This window comes from Ursus arctos, unplaced genomic scaffold, assembly GCF_023065955.2.
Source record: "Ursus arctos isolate Adak ecotype North America unplaced genomic scaffold, UrsArc2.0 scaffold_32, whole genome shotgun sequence".
Taxonomy (NCBI): domain Eukaryota; kingdom Metazoa; phylum Chordata; class Mammalia; order Carnivora; family Ursidae; genus Ursus; species Ursus arctos.
Window position 1 is genome coordinate 16,878,897 of NW_026623008.1, and position 24,055 is coordinate 16,902,951.

At 55.3% G+C, this 24,055-nt stretch overlaps 1 protein-coding gene across 1 annotated transcript in view; it reads right to left on the minus strand.

The window, feature by feature from the left end:
* The window catches only part of ASAP3 (ArfGAP with SH3 domain, ankyrin repeat and PH domain 3), a 47,048-nt gene that overhangs the window by 1,466 nt on the left and 21,527 nt on the right, over positions 1 to 24,055 (minus strand). Inside the window, 24 exon segments of the mRNA XM_026517075.4 lie at positions 785 to 832; positions 834 to 876; positions 1,416 to 1,623; positions 2,455 to 2,650; positions 2,791 to 2,898; positions 2,993 to 3,060; positions 3,624 to 3,739; positions 3,912 to 3,997; positions 4,927 to 5,104; positions 5,340 to 5,434; positions 5,667 to 5,800; positions 5,889 to 6,082; positions 6,209 to 6,257; positions 7,432 to 7,519; positions 7,846 to 7,915; positions 8,808 to 8,923; positions 9,105 to 9,191; positions 9,345 to 9,420; positions 9,848 to 9,933; positions 10,149 to 10,260; positions 17,094 to 17,143; positions 18,556 to 18,630; positions 21,296 to 21,441; positions 21,530 to 21,602. Of these exon segments, the coding sequence (XP_026372860.2) occupies positions 785 to 832; positions 834 to 876; positions 1,416 to 1,623; positions 2,455 to 2,650; positions 2,791 to 2,898; positions 2,993 to 3,060; positions 3,624 to 3,739; positions 3,912 to 3,997; positions 4,927 to 5,104; positions 5,340 to 5,434; positions 5,667 to 5,800; positions 5,889 to 6,082; positions 6,209 to 6,257; positions 7,432 to 7,519; positions 7,846 to 7,915; positions 8,808 to 8,923; positions 9,105 to 9,191; positions 9,345 to 9,420; positions 9,848 to 9,933; positions 10,149 to 10,260; positions 17,094 to 17,143; positions 18,556 to 18,630; positions 21,296 to 21,441; positions 21,530 to 21,602 (2,502 nt within the window).

The following is a 24,055-nucleotide window of genomic DNA, read 5'->3' on the forward strand; positions in this document are numbered from 1 at the left end:
AAGAAGCAAAGCCACTTTTCCAAGTCCTCCACATCCTACAGCCCAAGCTCTTCTCATCACACACGTCTCAACAACAGGTATCTGCTAAATGCTGGGTGACAGCCTGACTTTAACGGACTGAGGATGATGATTCTTCAGAGAGACCCAGCTCCTGCCCCTGCTGTCTCCCACTCCCAGCACAGACAACCACTGCCACCCCCGAGGGATCCCCAGGGGAACAAGAAACGTGGTTTTGTGCTCAGCCAACTGGCCCTGTCCTGTGCCCACTCCCAGGTTCCCCAACTAACTATGGGTAACTGTGAGAGGCTTCGTGATTCAGCAGGGAGAAGCCGGATTCAGGGTGACAGCTCTTGCCGTGTCCCTGTCACATGCACCTCTGCCTGGGAGCTGGCAGTCTGAGTGGATTCCAGGAGACTCCTACACGAGGGGACAGTCAGGCAAACCAAGGGCCGCTGTACGACCGCCCTAATCCTGCCTCACTACAGGGAAGTGGGCCACCAGCCTGGCTGACCCAGGTCTGCTCATCCACCCCTGGAGAGAAGCCACAGCTCGGGCCTCATCACCTCTGCCATCCCGCAAGACCTGGGCCCTCCCCAGCTTCATACGTCCCGGGCTGAAGTGGGAAGCGGGCGCACCAGGGGTAAACTGTGGCCACCCGGCCTCCTACGTACTCCGGTCATGGGCAGAGGTCCCCAGGACTCCACCCCAACCATGTACTGTTGACCCACGCTGCCTCCCAGGTGTCCTGCCCCCGCCCCTCAAACCACAGTCCCAGAGATCATACCAGCATGTTCCTTGTGGGCAGACGCTGCCTGGCTGAGGGACAGTCTTCCAGGCTCCAGTCCACCCCGCCGATAGGAGCGAGTGCTCTCGGAGCTGGAAGGCAGGGAAAGGCCAAGGTGACCTCATGCCGAGAGCCCCTTAGAGTGGGGGAGAAAGCACTCAGGTACAGACTGGGGCCCAAGACAGGTGGGTAGAGAGTCCTCCAGGGCCCCCAGGCTGGGGCCATCACAGGCCTGGAACTGGAGCTTTCCTGCACCTACTCCCCAGACTCCAACCTGAAAGGGTTGTTTGCGGGGAAGGAAGGACTGGATCGTGGGTTGGAGATGGGACACAGCAGAGATCCCACTAGAACCTCTAGAAAGAGCCACACGGCGGGACTCAGCCTTCTCTACTCCATCTACAGCAGTCTGGGCCCCAGGCTCCTCCCAGCTCTCCAGGCGGGTCTCGGGGCAGGTGTCTGAAGGGCGAAGGGTCCACTCACCCTCCACTCAAGGGCTAGCATATCGCGTTAGTCATGGGTCTCAGAGCTGGGAGGTGTCCCAGTCTTCACGGAGGCACCAGTGACAGGTGAGGAAATAAATGATGTACAGAGGGGTCGGGAAACTTGCTCAGCTGCATAGCTGGGCTCTTACCTGAACCTGACCGGGGGGTACGTCTCCGCAGGGGTGGTTCCAGATGGCAGGCTGGGTCGGGAGGGGCCCTCCTCAGAGCTGGGCGGGGTTTGGGTGGGACCCGCAGCGTCCACAGGGCTCATGAGGCTGGATGGGGTGGAGGCTGGACTGCCTAGGCTCTCAGGGGCTGCGGAGGGCTCTGAGCTCAGGCTGGGGACTTCAGAACGATCTGGAATCAGAAGTGATAACACCCGTCTTTATCTCTTACTCTGTTCTCAATTTCAAGAGTCCTTGGCCTCTCGGGCCTATCACGGCTGCCCCCACTCCCCACGCCACCCACCTGTCTGGTGTTCCCCTCCAACTTCTCCCCACCATGCTTGGGTCTCATTGGCTATGACAGCTAGGCCACGCTGACGCACTGTTCTGCTTCTGCTCCCCTTGCTCCTCGGTCTGGACTCCTCTGCTCATCCCTCAGGCTCAGCTCAGATGCTACCGCGACAGGACGCCTTCCTCAACCACCCCTCCCCTGAGCTCTCAGAACAAGCCTCTTCACTCATTGAACAAACAGTTCTTGAGACCAGCCAGGAGCTGAAATACTGTCAACAGAACACTCAAATTCGAGTGCTTTTGATATTGACATTTTTGTGGGGGGAGGGGGTAATTTACATTCTATACCATTGCGTCTAATATTGTAATGAATTGCATTCGGGCTTTTATCTCCCCCACTAGACTGTGTCTCGGTAGCCCCCAAAATACAGGAGACAAAGTGGACGGCCAATAAATGTTTCTTTCCCTTTTTAAGTGAAGCACCGAGGAATTTGGAAGAAGACAGACCTGGGTTTGGATCCCACATCGGGGACTTATTAGCTGTGGGATCTCGGACACATTACTTAACATCTCTGTTCCTTTACCTGAAAGGGGGAGATGATAACCTCCACCTGACAACTGACTGCGAGGGCGGGAGGGTGGCGTGGACTAACGCGCGCAGCCTTAGCGCCGCGCCGGCACACAGGAGACCCTCCGTGAACGGTACGACGAGCATTTTTGTGGGCAGCCGTACCTCCACTGGCATGTCCTGCACGCCCTTGGACCACGGTCCGAGAAGGGTTTTTGACCGGCAAGGGTGGGGGGCAGGCCTCATTCTGGCTCTGAGGGGCAGCTGATCCCAGGCTGGCGATGGTCTCATAGGTTTTGTTGCTGAGGTCAACCCTCCCGCTGGCCCAGCGGGCCTGGGCTGGGGGCTTCAGAGGGGAGCGCTGCGGGGGCAAAAGTATGGGAGAAAGGATAGTCGGGTTCCTCCAGGTCAGCCCTGCCCCTCTCCCCACCAGGCCAAGTCGGGCTCTTTCCATCTGCTGTCTCACAGAGGTCCAAGAGACGAGACGGGGCGGGGACGCACCTTCTCTTCCTCGTCCTCCTCACTGTCAGAGCCAGGCTCAGTGGAGATTCCCCAGTTGTAGTCCACGTGCAGGGGGAAGGCAAGGGTCCCGGCCTGGGCCTGCTCCAGCTGCCAATAACAAAGTCCTGGCAGTTCAGAGGGTCAGGGGCTCAGCAGAGAGACAGAAAGGGTCAGGGGCTTCCCCTCCTTTCCTAGACCTCACCAGCTCCTCACACTCCTTGTGCTGCTTCTTCCTGGCTATGTCCAGAGCTGTCTCTCCTGCCTCGTTCACTGTGAGGGGCAAAGTCAAGGGTCATGGTCAAGGTCAAAAGGCATTATAGTTTAGAGGTTACGATGGGCCTCTGGAATCAGATTGTGTTTGAATCTTGGCTCTGCTACTTCCTGGCTGTGTGATCTTGGGCAAGTTACTTAGCCTCCCTGGGCCTTGATTTTCTTATCTATAAAATGAGTATAATACTCGTAATTTTCTGATGAGGTTGTTCTGAGGTGTTGCTATGCCAGTAAAGAGTGGCTATCATAATCACTATTATTTGAGTTCAGCTAGTATTTATTTGGTTAAGTACTTCCAGAAACATCATTTTATCTTCTTCGCAGGCCTACTAGGTCAGTGGTATTATACCCATTTTACACATGAGGAAGTTGAGGTTCAAGAGATGAATGGACAAATCCCAAGGTCACCGAGGTGGTCAGAGGCAAGCCAGGATTAGAACCCCAGTCTGTCTGCAAAGTCCATGCTTGTTACCAGCGCTCTCGGTCTGGGCAGAAGGCAGGAAGTTCCACAGGAGGGGTAGTAAGGAACAGAAGTTGGCTGGGGGAAGTGCTGGGAGCCCCACCTGTGCCAGTCGAAGCTCTCCCTTTCAGCAGCAGCTTGAGGCAGTCAGCTTGGTTGTAGAGAGCAGCCCAGTGCAGAGCGCTGTTTCCGTCAGCAGCCTTGGTGTCCAGGTGACCTCTGGGGGGGGGGGGGTCAGGGAGGAAGGAAGGGGGGGGTCAGGGAGGAACAGACAGGGGAAGGGGTCAAAGGGAGAAAAAGAGGGAGGGGGAAGGACTGTGGAGAAGAGAAAGGAACGGGGAGGGGGTGGAGGAGGACGAGGAGGTGGGCAGATGGGCAGGGAGGTTCTCACCCATTCTGGATGATGAAGTCCACCAGGGGCAAGGAGGCGGGGCTGGCGACTCTGATGGCCAAGTGCAGGGCGAGCTCTCCAGGCACCTGAGTACACGTCCACACCTCTGAGTTTCCCCCAGTTCACCTGCCCCCAACCCGGTATCACCCTCTCGAACTCTTGCTGCCCCCGACACCTCCAGATAGAAAGCTGTCAGAACCCTGAGAGAGGAGACCGCAGGGAGGGAGCCTCATGTTTGGCAGGAGGGCGAGAGACCATTCCTTCATGCTTCCTTCCGTGGCTCTGCCTCCTCTTGTCCCCAGTGCTTCCCAAACTTGGTTCTTAGCCCCAGGCTTTCTCTCTCTGCTCCTCTCCTTCACTGGCCCCCCCAAGAGCTCAGCGAACCTGCAGGCTGTTCCAAATTCTTACCTCACCTAAGTGCTGCACCCTCTTGCCCACTGGACGGCCCCACCAAGGTATCAGTCAGTTCAAAGACATGACATCCATTTTTCATGTACAGTCAGAAGCTCCTGTCAATTTAACCTTTCGAATGTCTCTGATACCCTTCCCCTCCCACCCCCCTGGCTCATGTGATGTTTGCTACCAGAACCACCAACGCAATAGCCTTCCCTGATCTAATCTGACTCACCCTTACCCATGTCCAAGGCTCGTCAAGAAAAAGGAAAGATACTAACATTTCTTGTACACATATTATGTGCTTGGGCCTTTATATGCATGACTTCATTCTCACTTCAACCCTGGGGGTGCTATCATCCACTCATTTCACAGATGAGAAACGGAGACTCAGAGAAGTTAAATAACCCGCTCTAGGTCGCGCAGTTAGGAAAAGGCAGAGCCACGACTCTGGCCCAGGTCCGCCTGACTGAAGCCCTCGGTCCCATTTACCCCTCCGACGGGTGGGATCGGAGAAGATGTCAGAGGTGGGGTAGAGGGGAGTGACAGCTAGTCCCGGAGAAGGACTGGGGAGTATGTGAGAGCGGGTGGGGCCTAAGTGGCTCTTGGAGGTGGTCCTCACCTGCCCCTCCGGCCCAGGCAGCAGCTGTCCAAAGTCCTGCCCGTTAGCAAAGGCCTCCAGTACTGACAGGAGGTCCCGGTTGCAGATGGCCGCCCGGAGTCTCTGAGGCTCGGGTGTGGACCGGCGGGCAAACCTGTGTTCCACATACTTCGCCACGATGTAGTCCCTGCGCGTGCTCCTGCCGAAGTCAAGCACAGTCTCGGAGCAAGGGCCGCTTCCACCCCGCTGACCCCTGGAACCACCCCACAGGAGCTACGGATCTCCCTTCCCGCGAACCAGGTCCTGGACTCTTCCAGATCCGCGGCTCCCTTCCCGGACTTCTGGTCCAAGATCCTCCTGAGACTATGGGAGCTGGGGAAGCAGAATCCCCAGCCAGGACGCACCCTCCGACCCCCGTCTGAGAATGCCCTTACATGTCACTCTCAGCTGAAGGTTTAGGGCCGCCATGTGAGGGCAGCTGGGCCTCCATGACCTCATTGAAGCGCGTGTTTCCGATGTTCAAGGCCAGCTGGGGTCGCAGGACAGCGGTGGAGTAAGACCGGTGCTTAGGACAGCGCCCCCTGGAGGACCGAGCCTCCAGAGGCCCGACTCCGACCCTCCCCTTTCCGGATCTCCAGGATCCTGCCCCACCTCGCCCCGGCCCACCCGATCCCACAACCCTTTGGCCGAGCGAGTCGGCCCAAGCCCCGCCCCGACGAAGCCCCGCCCCAACCCCGCCTCTGGCCCCGCCCCGCCCTCACCAACAGCTCAGAGGGGCCCAGCAGGTCCAAGGTGAGGGACTGCATGCGCGAGAAGCGCACGCCCAGCTCGCGGTGGACGCCGGAGCACTGGATGCAGGTGAGCACGCCCAGGTTGGTGCTGAGCCACGTGGGGTCTGCAAGGGAGAGCGGCTCGTGCCTGCAGGTGCGGGCCCGTCCCCTCCACTGCCACCTCCCTCCTCCCTCCCCGCCCCGCCGGCCCACCTGCAGCCCCGCAGTCGCAGCACTGGCCGTTCCCGGGCCTGCTCTTCACCTCGGCGATGAGCAGCTTCGTGAGGTCCTGGGGCTCCCCGTCCAGCCCGGCGCCCCCCCAGGGCCCCGGGCCGCCCCCGCTGGGCTCCGCGAGGAAGGCACTGCTCAAGGCCTCATCCTTGCTGTTCTGTAGCACTGACACCCACCTACAGAGACGGTGCAGGGTGGCATGGGAGTGATACCCGCAGGGGTGGGGTCCCCCGAGGCTGGGAGGTAGATAAGGCTCCCCTGACCCCACCCCCAGGCTGGCTGTGGGGGGGGGGGTCACTCACGCCTCACACTCATGTTCATCCTCTGCCTGGAAGTGGTACGTCCTGTTGTCTGCGGGGAGAGGGGGGTATGTCGAGCCCACAGAAATCCAAGGAGCCCGCACCCAAACCGCGGGGTCCAGGTGGAGCTTTGTCCCTGTGCAGCCAGGCTCCGCCCACCTGGCAGTGGGGAGGGTAATGGCAGGCAGGGTAGTGCTGGCAGCACGGGCAGTTTCTCAGAAGTCACCTCCAAAGGAGGATCCCACCAAGGCCCCTGTGTTCCAGGGTCTGGGGAGGTCTCCCAGAGCATAGGACCCCACCCAGCTCAGAGGCAGGGTATCCTCTGAGCCTAGTGCCACCACCCACATGGGCCCTCAACCTCCTGTCTGGTCTCCCTGCTCCCCAACTCCCCCTTTTCCCCCAACCTGTACCAGCTGCCAGATTGTTGTGCCCAAGGTTCTGATCTGATCAGGCCACCCCCGCCCTCCAGAACCCACTGTGGCTCCCTATTGCCAGGAAATAAGGTCCAAACCTTGAAGAGGCATTCCCAGGCCTCATCTCCCATGGCTCTCCTCTGCGAACTCTGTACTCTGGTCAGCGTGGTCAGACCCACTCTCCTGCTCCCATGCCTTTCATCATGCCAATCCTGTCTCCCGAAATGGCCTCTCCCAAACTCTTGAGTTCTCTGTCCTTCAAGGCTACACTCAAATGCTCTCTCCTCCAAGCAGCCTTTCCTGATTCCCCACCGCAGGGCAGGCCTTCCCCTCCCTTCTCTTTGACAGTGCTGTATCTGTACCTCTCTTCTGGATACTCCCCATCATCTTACAGTTCTGGGTCCCCACATCACATCCCTGCCAGAGAGAGCTCCCCGAGGATGAGATCTAGGTCTTTCTCAGCCTGCACTGGCCCCCACATAAAGCCTGGCACCAAAGCCTCCAAAGGATGAAGAGTAAATTTTAAAGAAATACTTATTTCGAAAGCCGAATTACCCAAATCCATTCAAATATACTTTACAGAACTAATCGTATTTAATGTGGGACGGGGGTGCATTTTCATGTTTAATGGGATGTGGAGTGAAGCCTCTAAAAAGAGTGTCCAGGGCCTCAGGTGTCCGAGGCCTGCAGGGTTGGCCGTTTGGTAAACACACATGGGATTGGACACAGGCCCCTAACTGAGCCTCCCGGGAGCTGACGGGTCTCTTAGAGAAGCCCCGGGCAGTTGCAGGGGAGGAGACAGGGACTACTCACGGGTCACCAGGTCAAAGCACTTTTTCTCCTCAGGGTTTGGCCTCACTTGGCATGTCAGGAGGGTCAGTTTCACTGGGGGCCGGTTTATCTGTGGGAATTTGGGGAGAGAGGACACACGTTACCCTCTGGGTCTCCCAAACTCTTAGGCCTCCGTTTTTCCCAGTCTGTTAAATGGGCATAAAACTCCTGTTCCGGTTCATGTCTCCCCTTTCCCAGCACCTCATGGATATGGAGTGTGGGCCAAGATTAGGTTGGGAGCTTTGAGTCCCATCCTTCCTCCCACAGGGGGTCTCCAGCAGCCTGGATCCAGGTTTGGGGGCCAGGGCTGGAGGAAGGGTTTCACACTTGTTTGTTCAGAAGTGAAGAGAGGACCTATCGATAGTGCCCTGAGACCCCCACCCCTCCAGGCCTCACCGTGCTGTGGGAGATGGTCAGGCAGCCATACTTGACTCCACACTTCCTTTTCTGCCAGACTCTTCGAATTCTAGAGCCCAGAGGGATAGAGAGACACTGACCCAAGGCTCACATCTAATTCCCCTCTATCAGAAAACAGAGTCCTGGACCAGGTCCCCAGCCCCACCTGTATGACCTCCAGCCACACCTCTTCACCTCTTCTATGCCCTGACCCCTACACCCCTCACTTTCTGGGGCTCCCTTCTGATGGAGGAGACATATGCCCCGAGGTAGCTCCTAGTCTGATGGGGGAAATCCTTGTTCTGAGGGGGATCATGTGACCCTGGCCCTCTGAGAGCTTCTAGTCTGATAAAGGAGACACACCTCCCAACCTTGGGAACTCCTAGACTGAGAGGAGGACCAGGCTCTTGATCATAACAGGTGCATTATGACTCAGGATAAAGCAAGATAAATATTGAGACCCCAAAAATAAAATTAGCAAACCCATAATCCAAAGCTACTTAACACTTCTGTAAGAGGTAAATATTAATTAGTGTAACAAAGTTATTCTTCTCTGATAAAAACTGCTTAGTAAGTAGAAACGTGAACACATCCCATGGAGCCTTTGCATTTCACATACTGATTTTTTTTACACCAGGGAGCAAGGCACAGTCAACACTTTCATTTCCAGGCATAGTCAGTATATTACAGAGGTTAAGGGTGAGGGCATGGGGATGGTCCAGGGCATCGTAAGTGCTCAGTAAGTGCTAGCGGCTGCTTTTAATCTTTTTCAAGTTAGGAACAAGCAGTGGCTTCTAGCAGGAGTTCATATGCCTAGGATTCTGGTGCTTTTGCATTGCTAGAGTGGAGGGTCCCAGAACCCTCCGAGGCTACATAAATGATCCCATTGGGCAGCTCCCCCAATGGCCATTTCCTGGCTGTGTGGCTTTGGGCAAGCTACTCGAGCTCTCTGAGTCACTTACCCATCACTCTTCTTGTAGAGAAAGCCCACCTTCTCTGTCCCGAAATGCTTGTTGCCTTGGTGCTGGTGGATGCTGTAGCCGCCGCCACCTCCCGAGTTCTTCCGGCTCAGACTCTCCTGTTCCCGGACATGCAAGGAGACCTTAGGGCATCTGGGTGGGCGGAGCCTCCTTCTGCAGGGGTCTCTCTCAGGGACACCTCTCAAGGGACCCTTGAAGTGGGGTCTCCCTCCTCCTGCCCCTCCCTCCACGCTGGGCCCTGGGAGAAGGCGTTCATTTGGGGATGATTCAGGGGCTGACCTCTCTGCTCTCGAGCTGCAGGGTCCCTCGGAGGGAGTCCCGGAGCCGGGTCAGCTTCTGTAGCTCCTCCTCCTGGGCCTGACGCAGCTGAGGAACGGGGAGCAGGACCTCGCTGTCAGCCAGGGACGGGCCAGGGGCACGGCCCCGACCAAGCTGAGCCGGCGCCGGCCCCTCCACACCCTCGCACTCTCCCGGAAAGACAGGGCTTGACCACGGGCCCCAGGCCGAGGCCCCACTTACCACATGCACGGAGGCTGCCAGCTTCTCGATGAAGGGGGACAGGCTCTGAGCCGCCTTCCAGCCATCTTGGAAAAAGCTGAGAGGCGTGAGGCCAAACAAGGGATGAGAAAGATGAGAAAGAGAGAAGCGGGGAGTGTGGGAGAAGGTGTTCCAAGGATCACAAGGCACCTGGGGGGGCAGTATTCTCCCTTCTCTGGAGCCAAAGTTGTCTGGGTCCAGACCCCACTTACTAGCTGGGTGATGTCAGCAAATCTGAGCCTCAGTTTTCTGAGGAGAAAATGGGTTGCTGGGCATCGAGCGGGAGCAAACGCGTCAAGTACTGAGTGCCTGATACATGGTGAGCACCCACTAAAGAGGTGGCGTAGAAACGTTCCCAGCAAGGCACGGACAAGCAGAGTCCTCGAAGGCCTGCCGGACCCCGGGGGTGGGCCTTGTCTTGTGCTGCCCGAAGGGTTAAGGGGCACGGGCCGTGGGCTGGGGGTGGGGACAGGGGAGAAACCTACTTGTGCTGGGCGTGGAAGAACTTGATGAGGCTCTGCAGGAAGTCGGGCCCCTGCTTCATGTGGCTCTCCCCGGCTCTCAGCAGATACTGGGGAAAGAGCAGGGCCAAGCGGGCGGGGTGAGCAGAAGCTGACTCCTGGGGCACGGGGCTGCCGTCCCCATCCCGGGCTAATCTTCTTGGCCATCACTGAACCTCAGTGATAGCCTTCTTGGCCAGGACCTGTGACTGGGCCCCCCGGGGGTTCAGGAGACGAAGACAGGAAGACACAGCCCACCCCACCCTCACCCCTGCAGCACCCTTACCTCACACATGTGCAGCTGGAAGACACGTCGCTCTCTCTGGGTGTCCTGGGCCACCTCCCCGGGGCTCCCTCCTGGCACCCTGGCCCGGTCCCTCTCCTTCTCCAGCCTGGCCCTAGGCCCCAAGGAAAGAGAGGCTTGAACAACTCTCGCTAGAGCCCCTTTCACGCCCCACCACCTCTACGTGCTCCTCTCTGCCACGAGCACACGAGAGGGAGGGGGCCCTGCTGTGTGCACGCTGCGTGGCAGGGCTGGGGTACAACGGTGAACAAGGCGGATTCAGGAATCCACAGGCTGGTGGGGAGAACAGCCAAGAGAGCCACAGAAGACTAAAATGGGGATCCGAGCTCGTGGGGCTGCTCAGAAGGCGCTGTACGAGGTGAGATCGGAAATCTGAGAAGTTGCCTGGAGGAAGCTGGGAGCATCAGGCCGTGTGATGGCTGGAGGCAGGAGGCATCAGGGCTCCGGAGTGAGGTGGAGAGGAAGTGGTTTCCGGTGAGGTGCAGAGGGGCCAGATCATGCAGGGCCTGATTCAGATCGTGTCAGAGTTCCCAAGAGCAATGGGAAGGAGTGGAGGGTTTTTATGCAGGGAAGTGATGGGCTTTGATTAGGGCCAGGTGGGGTGTGGGGGTGACCAGTATGATTCTGCTGGAAGGGATTTAGGACCACGTGGCTTAAGGGATCACGAAGGGCCTTTATGCTTCTGAGCCACGGAGCTTCCCACGTAAAGCTTAGAAAACCCTTGTTCTTTCCTTTGTAAGTGAAGACGGTGCCTTCCATGCTTGTAGCTAAGTGTAAGCTGGGCCTTGCCCCCACAGATCTCAAGATTGGCTGTTTTCCCTCTTTGGGGATGGGTGGATGTGTGTGCCAATGATTTCCTGGAAATCCCATCAGACCACCCACTCACGCCCGTCAGACCACCCACTCTCAGCCAGGAGAGTGTTTCCACATCTGAGGCTGGGCACACGTAACCACAATTCCTCTGCCATGGAGATGTCTTGCTTATCAGTTTTGCTTTCAAGTAGGTGCCAGCCCTGAGCGAAAAGATAGCTGTGGGATACATTACAAACACCACTTCCCCTCTCCGAGCCTCAGTCTCCTCATCTGCAAAATGGGGATCCTTATCTGTACCCAGATGAGACAGAGGATGCAAAAGACTCAGCACACAGAAGACCCTACAGCTATTATTACCACAGGTCCCTCTAGGCCTTAGTTTTTCCATCTGTAAACTGGGGAAGCAAGGGCCTAGGCAGAGTTCATTCTGGCTTTCAAGTCCCAGGCCTCACTGAGGTCAGGCTTCTGGGATATGTTTATATGCAGATCTGTCCCGGGAGACCCCCAGAGCAGTTTCTCAACCGTGGGCCTACAGATACTCCGACCAGGTGACGCTGATATGGGGGCCGCTCTGTGGACGTAGGGTGTTCAGTAGCATCCCTGACCTTACCCGTGACGTGCCGGTAGCATCTCCCTGTTGTGACAGCCCGAAATGTCTCCCGGGGGTGGGAGGAGGGGAAGGGTGCAAAATCACCCCGAGAACCACTGCTCTAGAGTGCAGTTCTGTAGGTTTTCTAGAAAAAAATTCTTAGAAGTGACAATTTTTCATTTCCCTAAGGCTTTATGATATCCCGAGAGGGAGTCTGTGACAGGATAGTGGAGTTGGGGGGGCGGGGGGGACTGACCCTACGGCCCAGGCCTGGGGGTCACGACAGATGCTTTTTGGGGGATCTGAAGATGAGCAGCAGAGAGAGGTGATGGCTAGGCCTGTAGGGTGTCAGCAGTGAGCCTGGCAGCTTGCTATGGGGGGTGGGAGACAGAGCGGGCAGAGCTGCAGGGAAGGGCAGGGGACTCTCCCATAGACGTTGCTCCCACATCTTTCAACAGTGAAAACCGAAAGGTAAGCTAATGTCTGTCTACTACTTCCTATCAGTAGGAAGTAGTTAAATAAATTATGCTACGGCCAGCTACAGGATACTATGCAACTGTTAAAAAGGGTGCGGAAGCTCTATCTGCACTGACCTTGAAAGACATCTGCTCCGCAGTAAATGGACAAAAAGGAAGCACAATATGGTACAGCAGCTAGAAATGCCCCGTCTGGATTTGAATGGCAGCTCTCTCACTTAGCCTTTATAAATCTTTCTAAGCTCCAGTTCCCCGTTTCAAAACCGAGACAAATACCACCTTGTTCTCAGACGGTATAATGCACGGTACAGTCCTCAGCATACAGTAAGCCCTCAACAAATAGGATTATGATGCCTAATGATATTGACGGTTATGGTAATAACCACTGGTGATTCCTTTATTTTTTTAAGGTTTTATTTCTTCATTTGAGAGAGACAGCAAGCAAACACAAGCAGGGGGAGTAGCAGAGGGAGAGGGAGAAGCAGGATCCCCACCGAGCAGGGAGCCCAACTCGGGGCTCAATCCCAGGGGGGATCATGACCCAAGCTGAAGGCAGACACTCAACCGACTGAGCCACACAGGCGCCCTGGTGATTCCTTTAGATCATGTTGTTTGTTTGTTTAGCATAGGGTGCTTCCTTATTTATTTATTTAATTTTGGGGGGTGGAGTGGGTACCGGCTCTAGTGGAGATTAAAGGACAGAAGCTAGTTAGCTCCGGATGAAGACAACCTGTAAAGCACGATGCATGGCTTTGTGAATTACCATAGCTCTGTCCCTCAGCCTCAGCTAAGGGACCTACAGAGCTTTACCCCACCAAGGCTGACCTAGTCCCCGGAGATGACCTGCGACCTCAAACTACTAGGGGGGGGGGTGCTTTTTAGTCTCTCACACCATGGCCAGAAAAGAGCAAAACTCTGATTCCCTCAATGTCCTCAAAGGTTCCCCAGTGTGTCATAAACATTTCAACTGTTGGAAATACTGTATTTCCTTTGGAGTTGCCGCAAGAGGAGTAAAAGGAACAGGGAGTGCGAAGCAGGGACATGCCAGTCACTGAGGAGACCGAGAGAAATGGAGAAGGGGACGTCGGGGACAGTCTGGGATTCAGGCGGGGAGTGAGGGGGTCCGTGAGGAGGACGGTGGGAGAGGAAAGGAATCGAAACGAATCCTGCACCTGCCAGCCTGATACCCTGAACAGCCTTTCCTGTGATGCCTCCTCCCATCACCTTCCCTCCACGAAACAAAACCACCTATCCTCGCTGCTACCCCAGGGCTCGAACCGTCCCGCCGGCAACATCACTTCGTATTTTCGTCACTGACCGACCCACCTCTCTTCTTGCTTACAAACCAGCGGGGTCCTCTAAGGCAGGGATTGTGGTGGTGTTTTCCCCCCCTTACTTCTTACCTATAAATTGGGGATAATAACAGCCCCTTTCCCTGCCAAGGGGAGTAAATCTGATAATGGATCTGAAGAGCTTTTCACAGTTCCTTGGACAAAGAAAGCTCTTAAGTGAGTCTAAGTATCATCAGCTATTATTACTAATTATTATTTTTAAGCACTGATATGCTGGCTGCTCGGCTAGACCCTTCACATACTAAAGCGACAACCCCGTGGGGCAGGAAGCACTACCCCATTTCACAGCTGAGGCACCTGAGGCTGAGACAAGTCACAGATCGCTCGGCTGTTAAGCACCAGAGCGAGGACTGGAATCCAGGTCTGACTGATGCTAAAGCCTCGGGGACGGCACCGGTGACCAACACTGTGCCTCAGAGCTCCGTCCCTCCTGCCCTGCCTGGTCCCCCCAACTGGCGATGGGCACAGTGTCTTTTCTTTTTTCCAAAATGTATTTATTTATTTAATCTTTAAATTTTAATTCCAGCATAGGTAACATATGGTATTTTATTAGTTTCAGGTATACGGTATAGTGATTCGACAATTCTATACATTGCTCAGTGCTCGTCACAGCAAGTGATTTATTGATTTGAGACAGAGAGAGAGAGGGCGTGATGGCAGGAGGGGAGGGGGAGGGACAGAGAATCTCAAGCCGACTCCTGGCTGAGCGCGGAGCCCCACTCGGCACTCCATCCCACAACCCTGAGACCATGACCTGAGCTGAAACCAGGAGTTGGTCGCTTAACCGGCTGTGCCCCCCAGGCGCCCTGCAAGTGTACTTAATCCCCAGCACCTATTGCCCCCACCCCCCACGGTGTCTTTCCTGACAGGTCACAGTCAGAGGCTTTTTCTTTCTTTTTTTTTTTTTTTTAAAGATTTTATTTATTTATGTGACAGAGAGACAGCCAGCGAGAGAGGGAACACAAGCAGGGGGAGCAGGAGAGGAAGAAGCAGGCTCCCAGCTGAGGAGCCCGATGTGGGACTCGATCCCAAAACGCCAGGATCACGCCCTGAGCCTAAGGCAGACGCTTTAACGACTGCGCCCCCCAGAGGCTGTTTTACACAAGATGAAGCCGAGCCCCAGAGAAGGGACGTGATTGTCCCAGATCCCGAGCTGCTGGGGTGGGGGGTGGGGGGGGAATGCTCGGAGCCAAAGCCTGGGCTCCTGCCTCTCGGCCCCTTGCTGTGCTACGCTGGCCTCGCTTCTGGCTCAGAAAGATGGCCAGTAAATCTTGCTGAACTGCAGTACTAGCTGCTTGATAGGCACCACGCTTACTGCACCTCCGCGTCAACCCTGCGAGGTAGTGCCGGCCCCATTTTTCAGATGAGAGACGGACTTGCACATGGAACAGCCTAGAAAAACCAGGCCCCTGCACAGGGCCGGGGATGCCTTTCTTCACCGCTGCAGGCAGGGCGGGGAAGCCCGCTCCTCTAGGAACGACCAGGAAGTGAGACTCCTGCTGGTATCCGACAGATGCTGTCCGGGGCCCTTCCGCTGCCGCCCACACTGGTGTGGGGAGACGGAGGCGGAGACGCACAGTAGCTCGGGCGCGCCGGTATCTAGCGAGAGCTGAAGCCCTCCCAATAAGGCTGCATGCGGACACCCCGGCAGGACACGGAGCTCAGCCTGTGTAGTCCCACGGGCCACGCACTCGGAGAGAGAGCCGGACTCAGAAGCCCCGAGTTCTAGTCCAGGCCCTGTTGCTAACCCACCAGGAGCACCTTCCCCAAGCCCCTCTCCCCATCAACTACGGAGTCTTTTCTTGAACAAAACCTTACAGGCAAGATCAAGATGGAACTCTGGTGAGAGCAGAACTACCTGGAAGAGGTCGGCAGGTGGGGGTTACTCTTTCCATTTGGTACACGGTGTCCCGCGAGGCTGAGGACTCGCTTAAAGTAACTCGGAAGGATGCAGGTCGTGTGGTGACCCCACATCGAATCCCAAACACAAAGACTGCCTGCGTGTGCGCGCGCTTCCCTGGGCCTCTCGTGAGGGCAGATGGCCATGCCCGTCCCAGCTCCCGTGCCGTTCACCCCCGGGTCTATGAGCACAACTGCAGTGTAGACGGGGTCGCTGCTGGCATGGGGGGGGGGGGGGGTCATGGCCTTCCTTCAGCCTGGGGAGGTCCTGGGGCTGGAGGAACAATAAAGTTCCAGGATCTACTTCTTAGAATGGATCCTACAAAAGTAATCATTATGGGTGGGAGCAAAGATTTAGCTCCAAGAATGCTTCCCCAAGGACAAGGGGGATGAAATACGTCACAGATCATGCATATGTTGGCACCCGTTCAAGTGACGTTATATAAGAATATGTAATGATGTAGAAAGATGGTCACGATGCATTTTTAAGTAAAAAAAAAACAAAACAAAACGCAGTATGATCGTTATGTTCTCAGTTTTGCAAAAATATTTCTTTATATATAGAAAAATGACTAGAAAGGGGTGTCTGGGTGGCTCAGTCAGTTAAGCGTCTGCCTTCAGCTCAGGTCATGATCCCAGGGTCCTGAGATTGAGTCCCACATCGGGCTCCCTGCTCAGCGGGGAGCCTGCTTCTCTCTCTCCCTCTGCTGTTCCCCCTGCCTGTGCTCTGTCAAGTAAATGAATAAAATCTTAAAGGAAAGGAAAGGAAAGAAAAAAGGAAGAGAAGAGAAGAGAAGAAAAGAAAAATGACTAGAAAGATGTTACTACTTGAGGATTGAAAATTAAGATTTTCCTCTTGGTTTTGCTAGTTTCCCCTCCCCCCGATATTTTTAAGTGACAAAACGACAGGGTCTGCCCATACTATGTAAAAATATTCAAACAACAGAGAAGTACTGGCTAGTCCCCACATGGCCCTAATCCTCTCCTAAGGATACTTAAAATTTTTTCTTCTTTTGCTTCCCCTTATTTTCTAAATTAGTCACAATGGACACATACTGCTTTCGCAAAATGGAAGAGAAAACAGAATTTTACAAACAGCCAACAGTGCTCTGAGGTATGGTGAGCCTGGCGGAGCCCTGGCAGAGTCCTGCAGACAGACCCCAAGGAGTCTCTGCTCTGGGGGAACTGGCTCCTTCTGTCCCCATAGCTGGTGAGAGGTCCAGAGTATCGTGTGGTGAACCCAAGAGGCCTGGGTGTGACACTGACTCCCTTTCCTCCTCTATGTCCACCAGAATGTTTAGAGATACCACCTGGTGTCGCAGAAAGGGGATCAAGGAGGATGAATCCCAGTTCTACCTCTGTCTAGCTGCGGCGCCTTGGGCAAGTGACTTAACCTGTCTGAGCCTCCAATTCCTCCTCCAACAATTGGGACGCTAACCCTTCCCGCACAGGGCTGGGTGCTTGCGAGGATTAAGTGGCTGGCATGCAGAGGTGTTCAGTAAATGGTAGCTTCTTTCCGTCCCTCTGCCTACGTCTGGCACCACTGAGCAGATGGGCCTCTGAGAGCAGCACTGTGAGGTCCCTTCACAATTGCTCGCTTTTGGTGGTCTCGCAGTCCAGCCCCTAGACTCCCGTCAGGCCTGGGAGTCACCCCCTGTAAACACTTCTAGAGAGTGAGATGCCACGCACTTTTGGGTGACATGTTCGGGCAGCACTGAAGTTCTCCCCAGTGTCCAGCCTCCTGCTGCGACACCAGCATTATGCCCGTGGGGAAACCACTCTGATCGCGGCCACTTACATTTTGGCTTCGTAGTCCTTCCACGCCTTCTCCAGCTGCTTTTTGGAATCCTGTGGTTTAAAAAGAACAATTTTCCCCAAAGGGTGCTTGGGGTCTGGAATCCACAGTACACTTTGCTACCTTTAAGGCGACCCTGCACTTTCATGCTCCCCTATGCTGCTCAGAGCCATACTAACCCCTACCCCCAGAGCCCTTACTGTAAACCTCACCCCCCAAAAGAGACCCAACAGGCCCCGCTTTCAGGGCTGAGCCCCTTCACCCACCCAACCTCCTTCCATAGTTGCTAAGAATCAGCTGGGTTTGGTGGGCCTTGGCCCGAGGTGTGGGAAGTCTTTTGGGGTCTGCCCTAAGTCCTCTCCTTCAGAGGATGGAGATCACCACGAGGATGAGGATGGGAAGATGGAGGTCAGACTCCTCCCCTAACTTTATCCCACCCCTTCCTCCTGCCTGGTACCGGATCATCCTCTCAACAGAAGGGGTACAGATAGAGGGACATATGCACAGAGAGGCTAAGAAGTCTACCCAAGGCCACAGAGCAAGCCAGTGAGACCTGGCTGATCCCTGGCCTAGTTTGCCTGAGCCTCCTCCAGTGGGACTGCGCACACCCTTCAGAATTGCCCCAGTCAGCTGGGGCGGGGGGGGGGGGGGGGGGGCGGGGGGCGGGGGGAGGAAGCTGCCTGGCCGGTTTGGGTGGTTCCCAGGCTGGTGACCAGCCTCAGGCAAGCCGGAAGCCTCTAGGGGGAGGGCAGCTTCTCTCCTGGGCCTTCTGGGGCAGATCTCTCAGGGAGATTATTCTGTCACTTTCCTTTTTTTTTTTTTTTTTTTTTAAGATTTTATTTATTTATTTGACAGAGAGAGAGACAGCCAGCGAGAGAGGGAACACAAGCAGGGGGAGTGGGAGAGGAAGAAGCAGGCTCCTAGCGGAGGAGCCCGATGTGGGGCTCCATCCCAGAATGCCGGCCCTTAACGACTGAGCCACCCAGGTGCCCCTATTCTGTCACTTTCTTTGAGTTCTGCTCTGCCTGGAGACAGGAGCTGCCAGGTGCAGAAAGGAGCCAAGCATGGCACTCAGGAGCCCCAGATCCCACCCTGGCTCCTCCAGCAACCAGCTGTGTAAACTGTAAGCAGTTTATCAAACTCCCTGAGCCTCGGTTTCCTCACCTGCAGAACAGGGATGATAGTGCCTATAGAACCCACCTCGTGGGGTTGTTGTAAGAGCAGCCTGAGCTATCTCACATAAGGGCCCAGGCACACAGTAGGTCAGCCATCCTAGGCTGACCCCAGAGCCAGGTCATCCTGTCCTTCCGAGGCTCCCTAATATGGGGTCAGCACTCCCACTGGGACAGCCTCACTTGACCTCAGGCTTCAGCCCAGCCCTGCCTCCCCTCTGGTCTCCTGCCCACCGCTTTCTTGCTCTATCCCACCACCTTTGGGCACCCCCACTCCCCAAATGGGAACTCACCTGTCGCCCGTCCCTCAGCTGCCCCTTCAACAGACTGTCCAGGGGGAATGAGACGATGTTGTTCAGGTTTTGAACCTGGAAAACGCAGAGACCCCCATACCCCACCCTGGGTGACCATATGTCCAGCGCCAAGGGGCTAGGGCATAGGGAAGCATCTGGAGGCAAAGGACGGCACTGGGGTAGAGGTGGTGAGGGAGACAGAGGTGAGGGTGGAGGGTAGCAGGGGTGGTGGAGTCGGCCTCCCGTAACAGCTGTTATTCCCACCCCTGACTAACCCGGCCTCATCACCTTCCAGCTCTAGAAACATCCATGGTCAGTCCCATCTCTGGCCCTTTGCCTCCGGCACCCTCCCCTGTCCCCTCAGACTCTGACTCTGAAGTGCCCATATGTCGTTGGTATCTGGCTAACTCCTCATCTCCCCCTATCATGTGAGGCACCCTTCCCCTGTGGTCGCATGCGGTAAACACAGGAGTCAGAGCAGACCAGAGCCCCCCATCCTTGGGCTGTAGTATTTAGATCAGGCACATGACTCAAGCTAGCAAATCAGGATCCTTCTTGGACCTTTCTGCCAAAGTCATGGGAGAAAGACTCTCTTTCTTCTGGCAATATTGTGAATCTGGGTCTGCTGGGCCATCTTGCTCCCTGAGCAGACACAGAGAGAAACTATCTAAGAGAAAAGAAAAGAAACCTAAAGCCAGTTGCATACCTGGATTTTCCATTACACGGCCAACGAATCCTCTATTTAAAAAATCCTAGTTTGAAAAAATAAATCCTATTTTGAATTGAGTCTCTATCATTTGGCAGCCCCAACTGCCTGTCTCATATTTCAGCTCACCTTTCAAGGTATGGCTTGGGTCTCCCCTACTCCAGGAAGCCTCCCTGACTGCTCCTACCCATTGCCTATGCTGACCTTTCCTTTTAATTTTTTTAAAAAAGATTTTGTTTGTTTGTCAGAGAGAGAGAGAGCTCAAGCGGGGGGAGTGGCAGGCAGAGAGAGAAGCAGGCTCCCTGCTGAGCAAGGAGCCCAATGCGGGACTGGATCCCAGAACCCTGGGATCATGACCTAAGCTGAAGGCAAATGCTTAACCAACTGAACCACCCAGGCATTCCTTAATTTTTTTTTTTTTTTTAGATTTTATTTATTTAAGAGAGAGAGAAAGAGTGTGTGCACAAGCTGGGGGGAGGGGCAGAGGGAGAAGCAGACCCCCTGCTGAGCGTGGAGCCTGACACATGGCTTGATCCCAGGACTCTGAGATTGCGACCTGATCCGAAGTCAGACACTCAACGGACTAAGCCAGGTGCCCAGTGACCTTCCCTTTTCTGACCTCTGGCAGCACCAGGCCTCTGACCCCACTTGCTGGGTTCTTGAATTTGTGCCGCACTGCCGGCCATGCTCGGTGTCGTCCCACATCTCGGTTCCTGCCTCCCCCAATAGACTGTGGCTCTCTAAGGCACAGCCTGACTATTTCCTGTGTCACCAGCGCCCAGTACAATGCCCAGCACAGAGGAGCCCCTCAGCAAACCCTAGTTTGACCAATACGGGGGGAGGAGAGAGAAAAACAAAAGCAATCACTAATTCAGTTGAACTCAAACACTAAAGACCTACATAGAAGACAGTGTGAGAGGCCGTGCTGTGCAAAGAGAGATAATAATGACAGGTGCCATGGTAGCAAACACTTACTGAGTGCTTACTCTGGAGGGGACACTTAACTTGTGTAAGCCTCATTACAGCACTGTGAGCTGGGTACCATTATTAGCCCAATTTTAGAGATAGGGCCCAGGCAGATTGAGTGACTTGGCCAGAGTCACACACCCAGAGAGCAGCAGGGCAGGGATTCAAGGCCTGAGTCTAAATCCAAGGTCCGGGTGCTCAGTCACCAAGCAAACTGCCTCGCGGAGGTAATGCCACCAGGGACTGGGCAAGGCAGGGGCTGGAGCCGTGGAAGCTGGTCCAAAAGCCACGGAGCCCGGAGAGAGACGGGCTTTCCCGAGGTGCTACAGCCAGGCTTGTGTTCAGACGCTGGAGCTAGACAACCTGGGTTCAGATCCGGCTAGATGAACTCAGGGAAGCTGCTTGACCTTGTGCCCTAGTTCCCCAGCCCGTAAAGTGAAGACAACAGTAAAACCAAACCCACAGAGCTGTGCTCCAGGATTCGACGGGTTAACCCACGTGTGGTACTGAGAACCGTGCCTGTTTGCGGGAAGAGCTTACATCTCAGGAAAAACCTCGGGCAAGAACCTGAGGACCTGGGCAGGTGTAGGAGCTAAGACGCTTGTTGAGGGGAGGTAGCCCTGGAGGCTTTGAGGACACGGGAGACGTAGGTGGGAAAGCAGAGGACCGGGAGGGTTCAGGGGAGGCAGTGGCACAAAGACAGGAACCCCAGTCTGCCCTCCCTTCTCCCAAACCCCCTGCAGGGAGCCCTCTCTTTGTGCAGCCCTTCCCCTGTGTGAGCCTCCCCCTGCTGCTGGGTACTCACCGCAGAAGAGAAAGAGGAGGGCAGAGCTGGAGGGAAAGCGGGAGAGAGGAGACGGGGGGGGGGGGGGGGGTGTCAGAGAAGAAGAATGCAAATGGTAGGTCAGACCTGGAAAGGGAACTGGGTCACTGGTCAAGGTCAAGGGAGACCAGAGGTCCAGGGCAACCCTGGAGAAGGGTGGAACCCTTCTCAGTCGGGTTCTTAAGCCCGTGTGATTTACCCCGAGCCTAGACTAAGGGCTGGCTGAGAAAGGAACAGGACCTCACCAGGTTCTTGAAAAGTGCAGCCACCTCGCGGGTGAACACGGCCAAGTTCAGGAAGCCAGTGGACAGCTCATGACTGTTTTGGGACAAGTGGCTGTTGCCTAAAGACTCGACAGCCTCTCGGTACTGTTCCTCATTCTCCACATGGCCTGTGGGGGCAGGGAAAGGCTTCAGTTCCACGCTGGGGCTGGGGAAGGGGCTTGTTGGCCAGGCTGGGCATCAGGCAGGCTCACTCACCAAGGCCGGAGCTGTGGATCGCCCGCACAGCCTTCTTTATTCTCTGCAAGATGGCCTGGTCTCCTTCCAGGGTCTGGAAGCAAATGCAGACAGAGTTCAGGCATGCTCAGCTGGGAGGGGTGCCTGACTCCATGATCCCACCCTCTAAACACACATATAAAGTTTCTTCTCTGGGGTACCCCTGCACCTCCCACCAAATATGAACGGACCACCTTCTTCTACCCAGACCACACGGGACACCACAGGTCAGTCACACCACTCCAGGAAGACCTACAGGCTTTTCTCCCCAACTCCAATGCAGGCCAAGTAAATGCAGCAATTGCAAGGCATGTGGCACAGTGGGGAACACCAGACCTGGGTTTGAATCCCGACTCTGGCACTACCTAGTGTGTCGATCTAGACAGATCTGTTAACTTCTCTAAGCCTGGGGTGCCTTGCTTGCAAAAATGGAGATGATACTATGAGCTCCTGGAGGTGCTCAGAGAATTAACGATCTGACAAATACACACAAAAATGCTTGGCAAAAGACCAGATGAGAAAACACGGACATCTCTGGATTCTCGAAGACACAGAGGGAAGAATGCTTGTTCATCAGATCCCACGCTCAATGAGCAGAAGGGGCCACACTCAGCCCCGACTGGAAAGAATTGGTGGGACGGCATCCAGCAAGCTCCGGGTTACAGAACAAACAGCAGATGGTGGGGAAGGCCAGGAGATGTGATGGGGAGAAGCCGGCTTCACAGGCCCTGGAGGGCGGGGGGGTCTCAGCCGGGGATCAAAACCTCCTCTTTCAGTGGGGTGCAGAAGCGCCAACCTCATGGACCCCTTAGGAAGTGCTTCCTGAAGCTGGAAATGATAGAACGTCAGGGCTGAGAAAGGCTGACAGAGCCACGGATGAGGAGGCCGAGGCCTAGAGAGGGCAGGGCCTGGCCCAGAGCCAAAGAGCGGGGCAGCAGCAGAGCCGGCCTTCCGGCCACCACGACGCTTCACCCGCGCACCATCCCCCCCCAACCCCGCCACAGCCCCACCCTGAGTCCGGCCCCACCTGTTTGGTCCGGTGACGAAAAAGGGATCAGAGTTTATCTCCAAAGAGTTACTTTCAACGTGACAAGAGTTAGCAAACACATTCGGAATGGTTTCTCCAAAGACTCCAAGGGAGACGCACAGCAGGGCACGCACAGGGCCGACCTCAGGGGCAACGTGTCGAAGCCTTGGGCATGTGGGAAGCCTAGCGGGGGCCCGGGGTCTCGTGCTGAAGCTCAGCTCCGGTGCCCGGATGCTGTGTGAGCTCCAGCAAGTTGCTTCCTGATGAGCTACCCGTGCAATGGCGGGAAGTAATGCCTCCCTGTCAGGGCTGCTACGAGGATGAGATGTATGAGGTGACGCACCCAGAGGGCTGAGCTGGGTGCTGAGCGCACAGTGTGTCCTCCAAGAACAACAGTACGTGGGAGCACGATCAGCGTCTGCAGCGGCTGCGGCTAGGAGGGTCCATCAAAATCTGCGTACTTTGCCTACAGGGACTAGAAAGTTAACCTGCTGCTCCCTGAGTATAAATTTCATGTTTGGGACAGGTGGTTTGGGGACAGCGGAGGCCCATCCCAGGGCTGAAGAAAAAAGGTCAAGGAATTAGGGAGATGCGGGGGGAGGAGGCCATATCCGAATGAGCTGAAGAACTCAGACACTCTACCAGAGAAACACAGACAAGAGGGGAGAACTAGGACATCCGTGCAGTTCCCGAAGACCCAGACGAGGAAACACGCATTCGCCAAAGCCCTCGATCCTCACCTTGAGACTTGAAAGGGAAAGCTAAGACGTGATTAATTTAAGGAGCTCTGACTCCGCTCCAATAGACAGGGCAGATCACAGATAGGAACGAATTCCAAAGAGGCTTAGAAAACTCCTAGAAAGAGGCTCAGTCAGTTAAGCCTCTGACTCTTGATTTCGGCTCAGGTCACGCATGATCTCGGGGTCCTGGGATCGAGCCCTGTGTCGGGCTCCATGCTCAGCAGGCTGTCTGCTTCTCTCTCCTTCTGTCCCTCCCCTGTCCTGTGTACTCTCACTCAAATAAATAAAAATAAAATCTTAAAAAAAAAAAAAGAAAGCTCCTTAGAAGGCAGACCCATGTGCCTAGCATACCGAAAACACCCAATAATTGTTTACCTAAATGAATGACATTTTGCAAAGTCCCGGGACATGAACCTGAGAAGTCTGGGTCCATGCTCTAGATACTTTTCTTCGGGGAGTCTCCCCACCCCAGGACACCTATTCTCAGAAAACTGCCCTCCTCCCCTGTAGAGGTAGGTCCTTTATTACCTTGTTTGTTCTAGCCAGGGTTGACTGGACCAGGATGGACACCTGACCCGGGCTGGCCCAAACAGCTTCTCTCTCCAAGGAATTTGGAATGGGGCTCTGGGAAGTTGGCTAATTGATCTGCAGTACTTAAGCTGGGCCATCTTTCCCACCATGCACAAAGAGAAAAGAACAAACCAGATGAATAGAAAGAAGCAAATGAGACCCAGGCTGCCC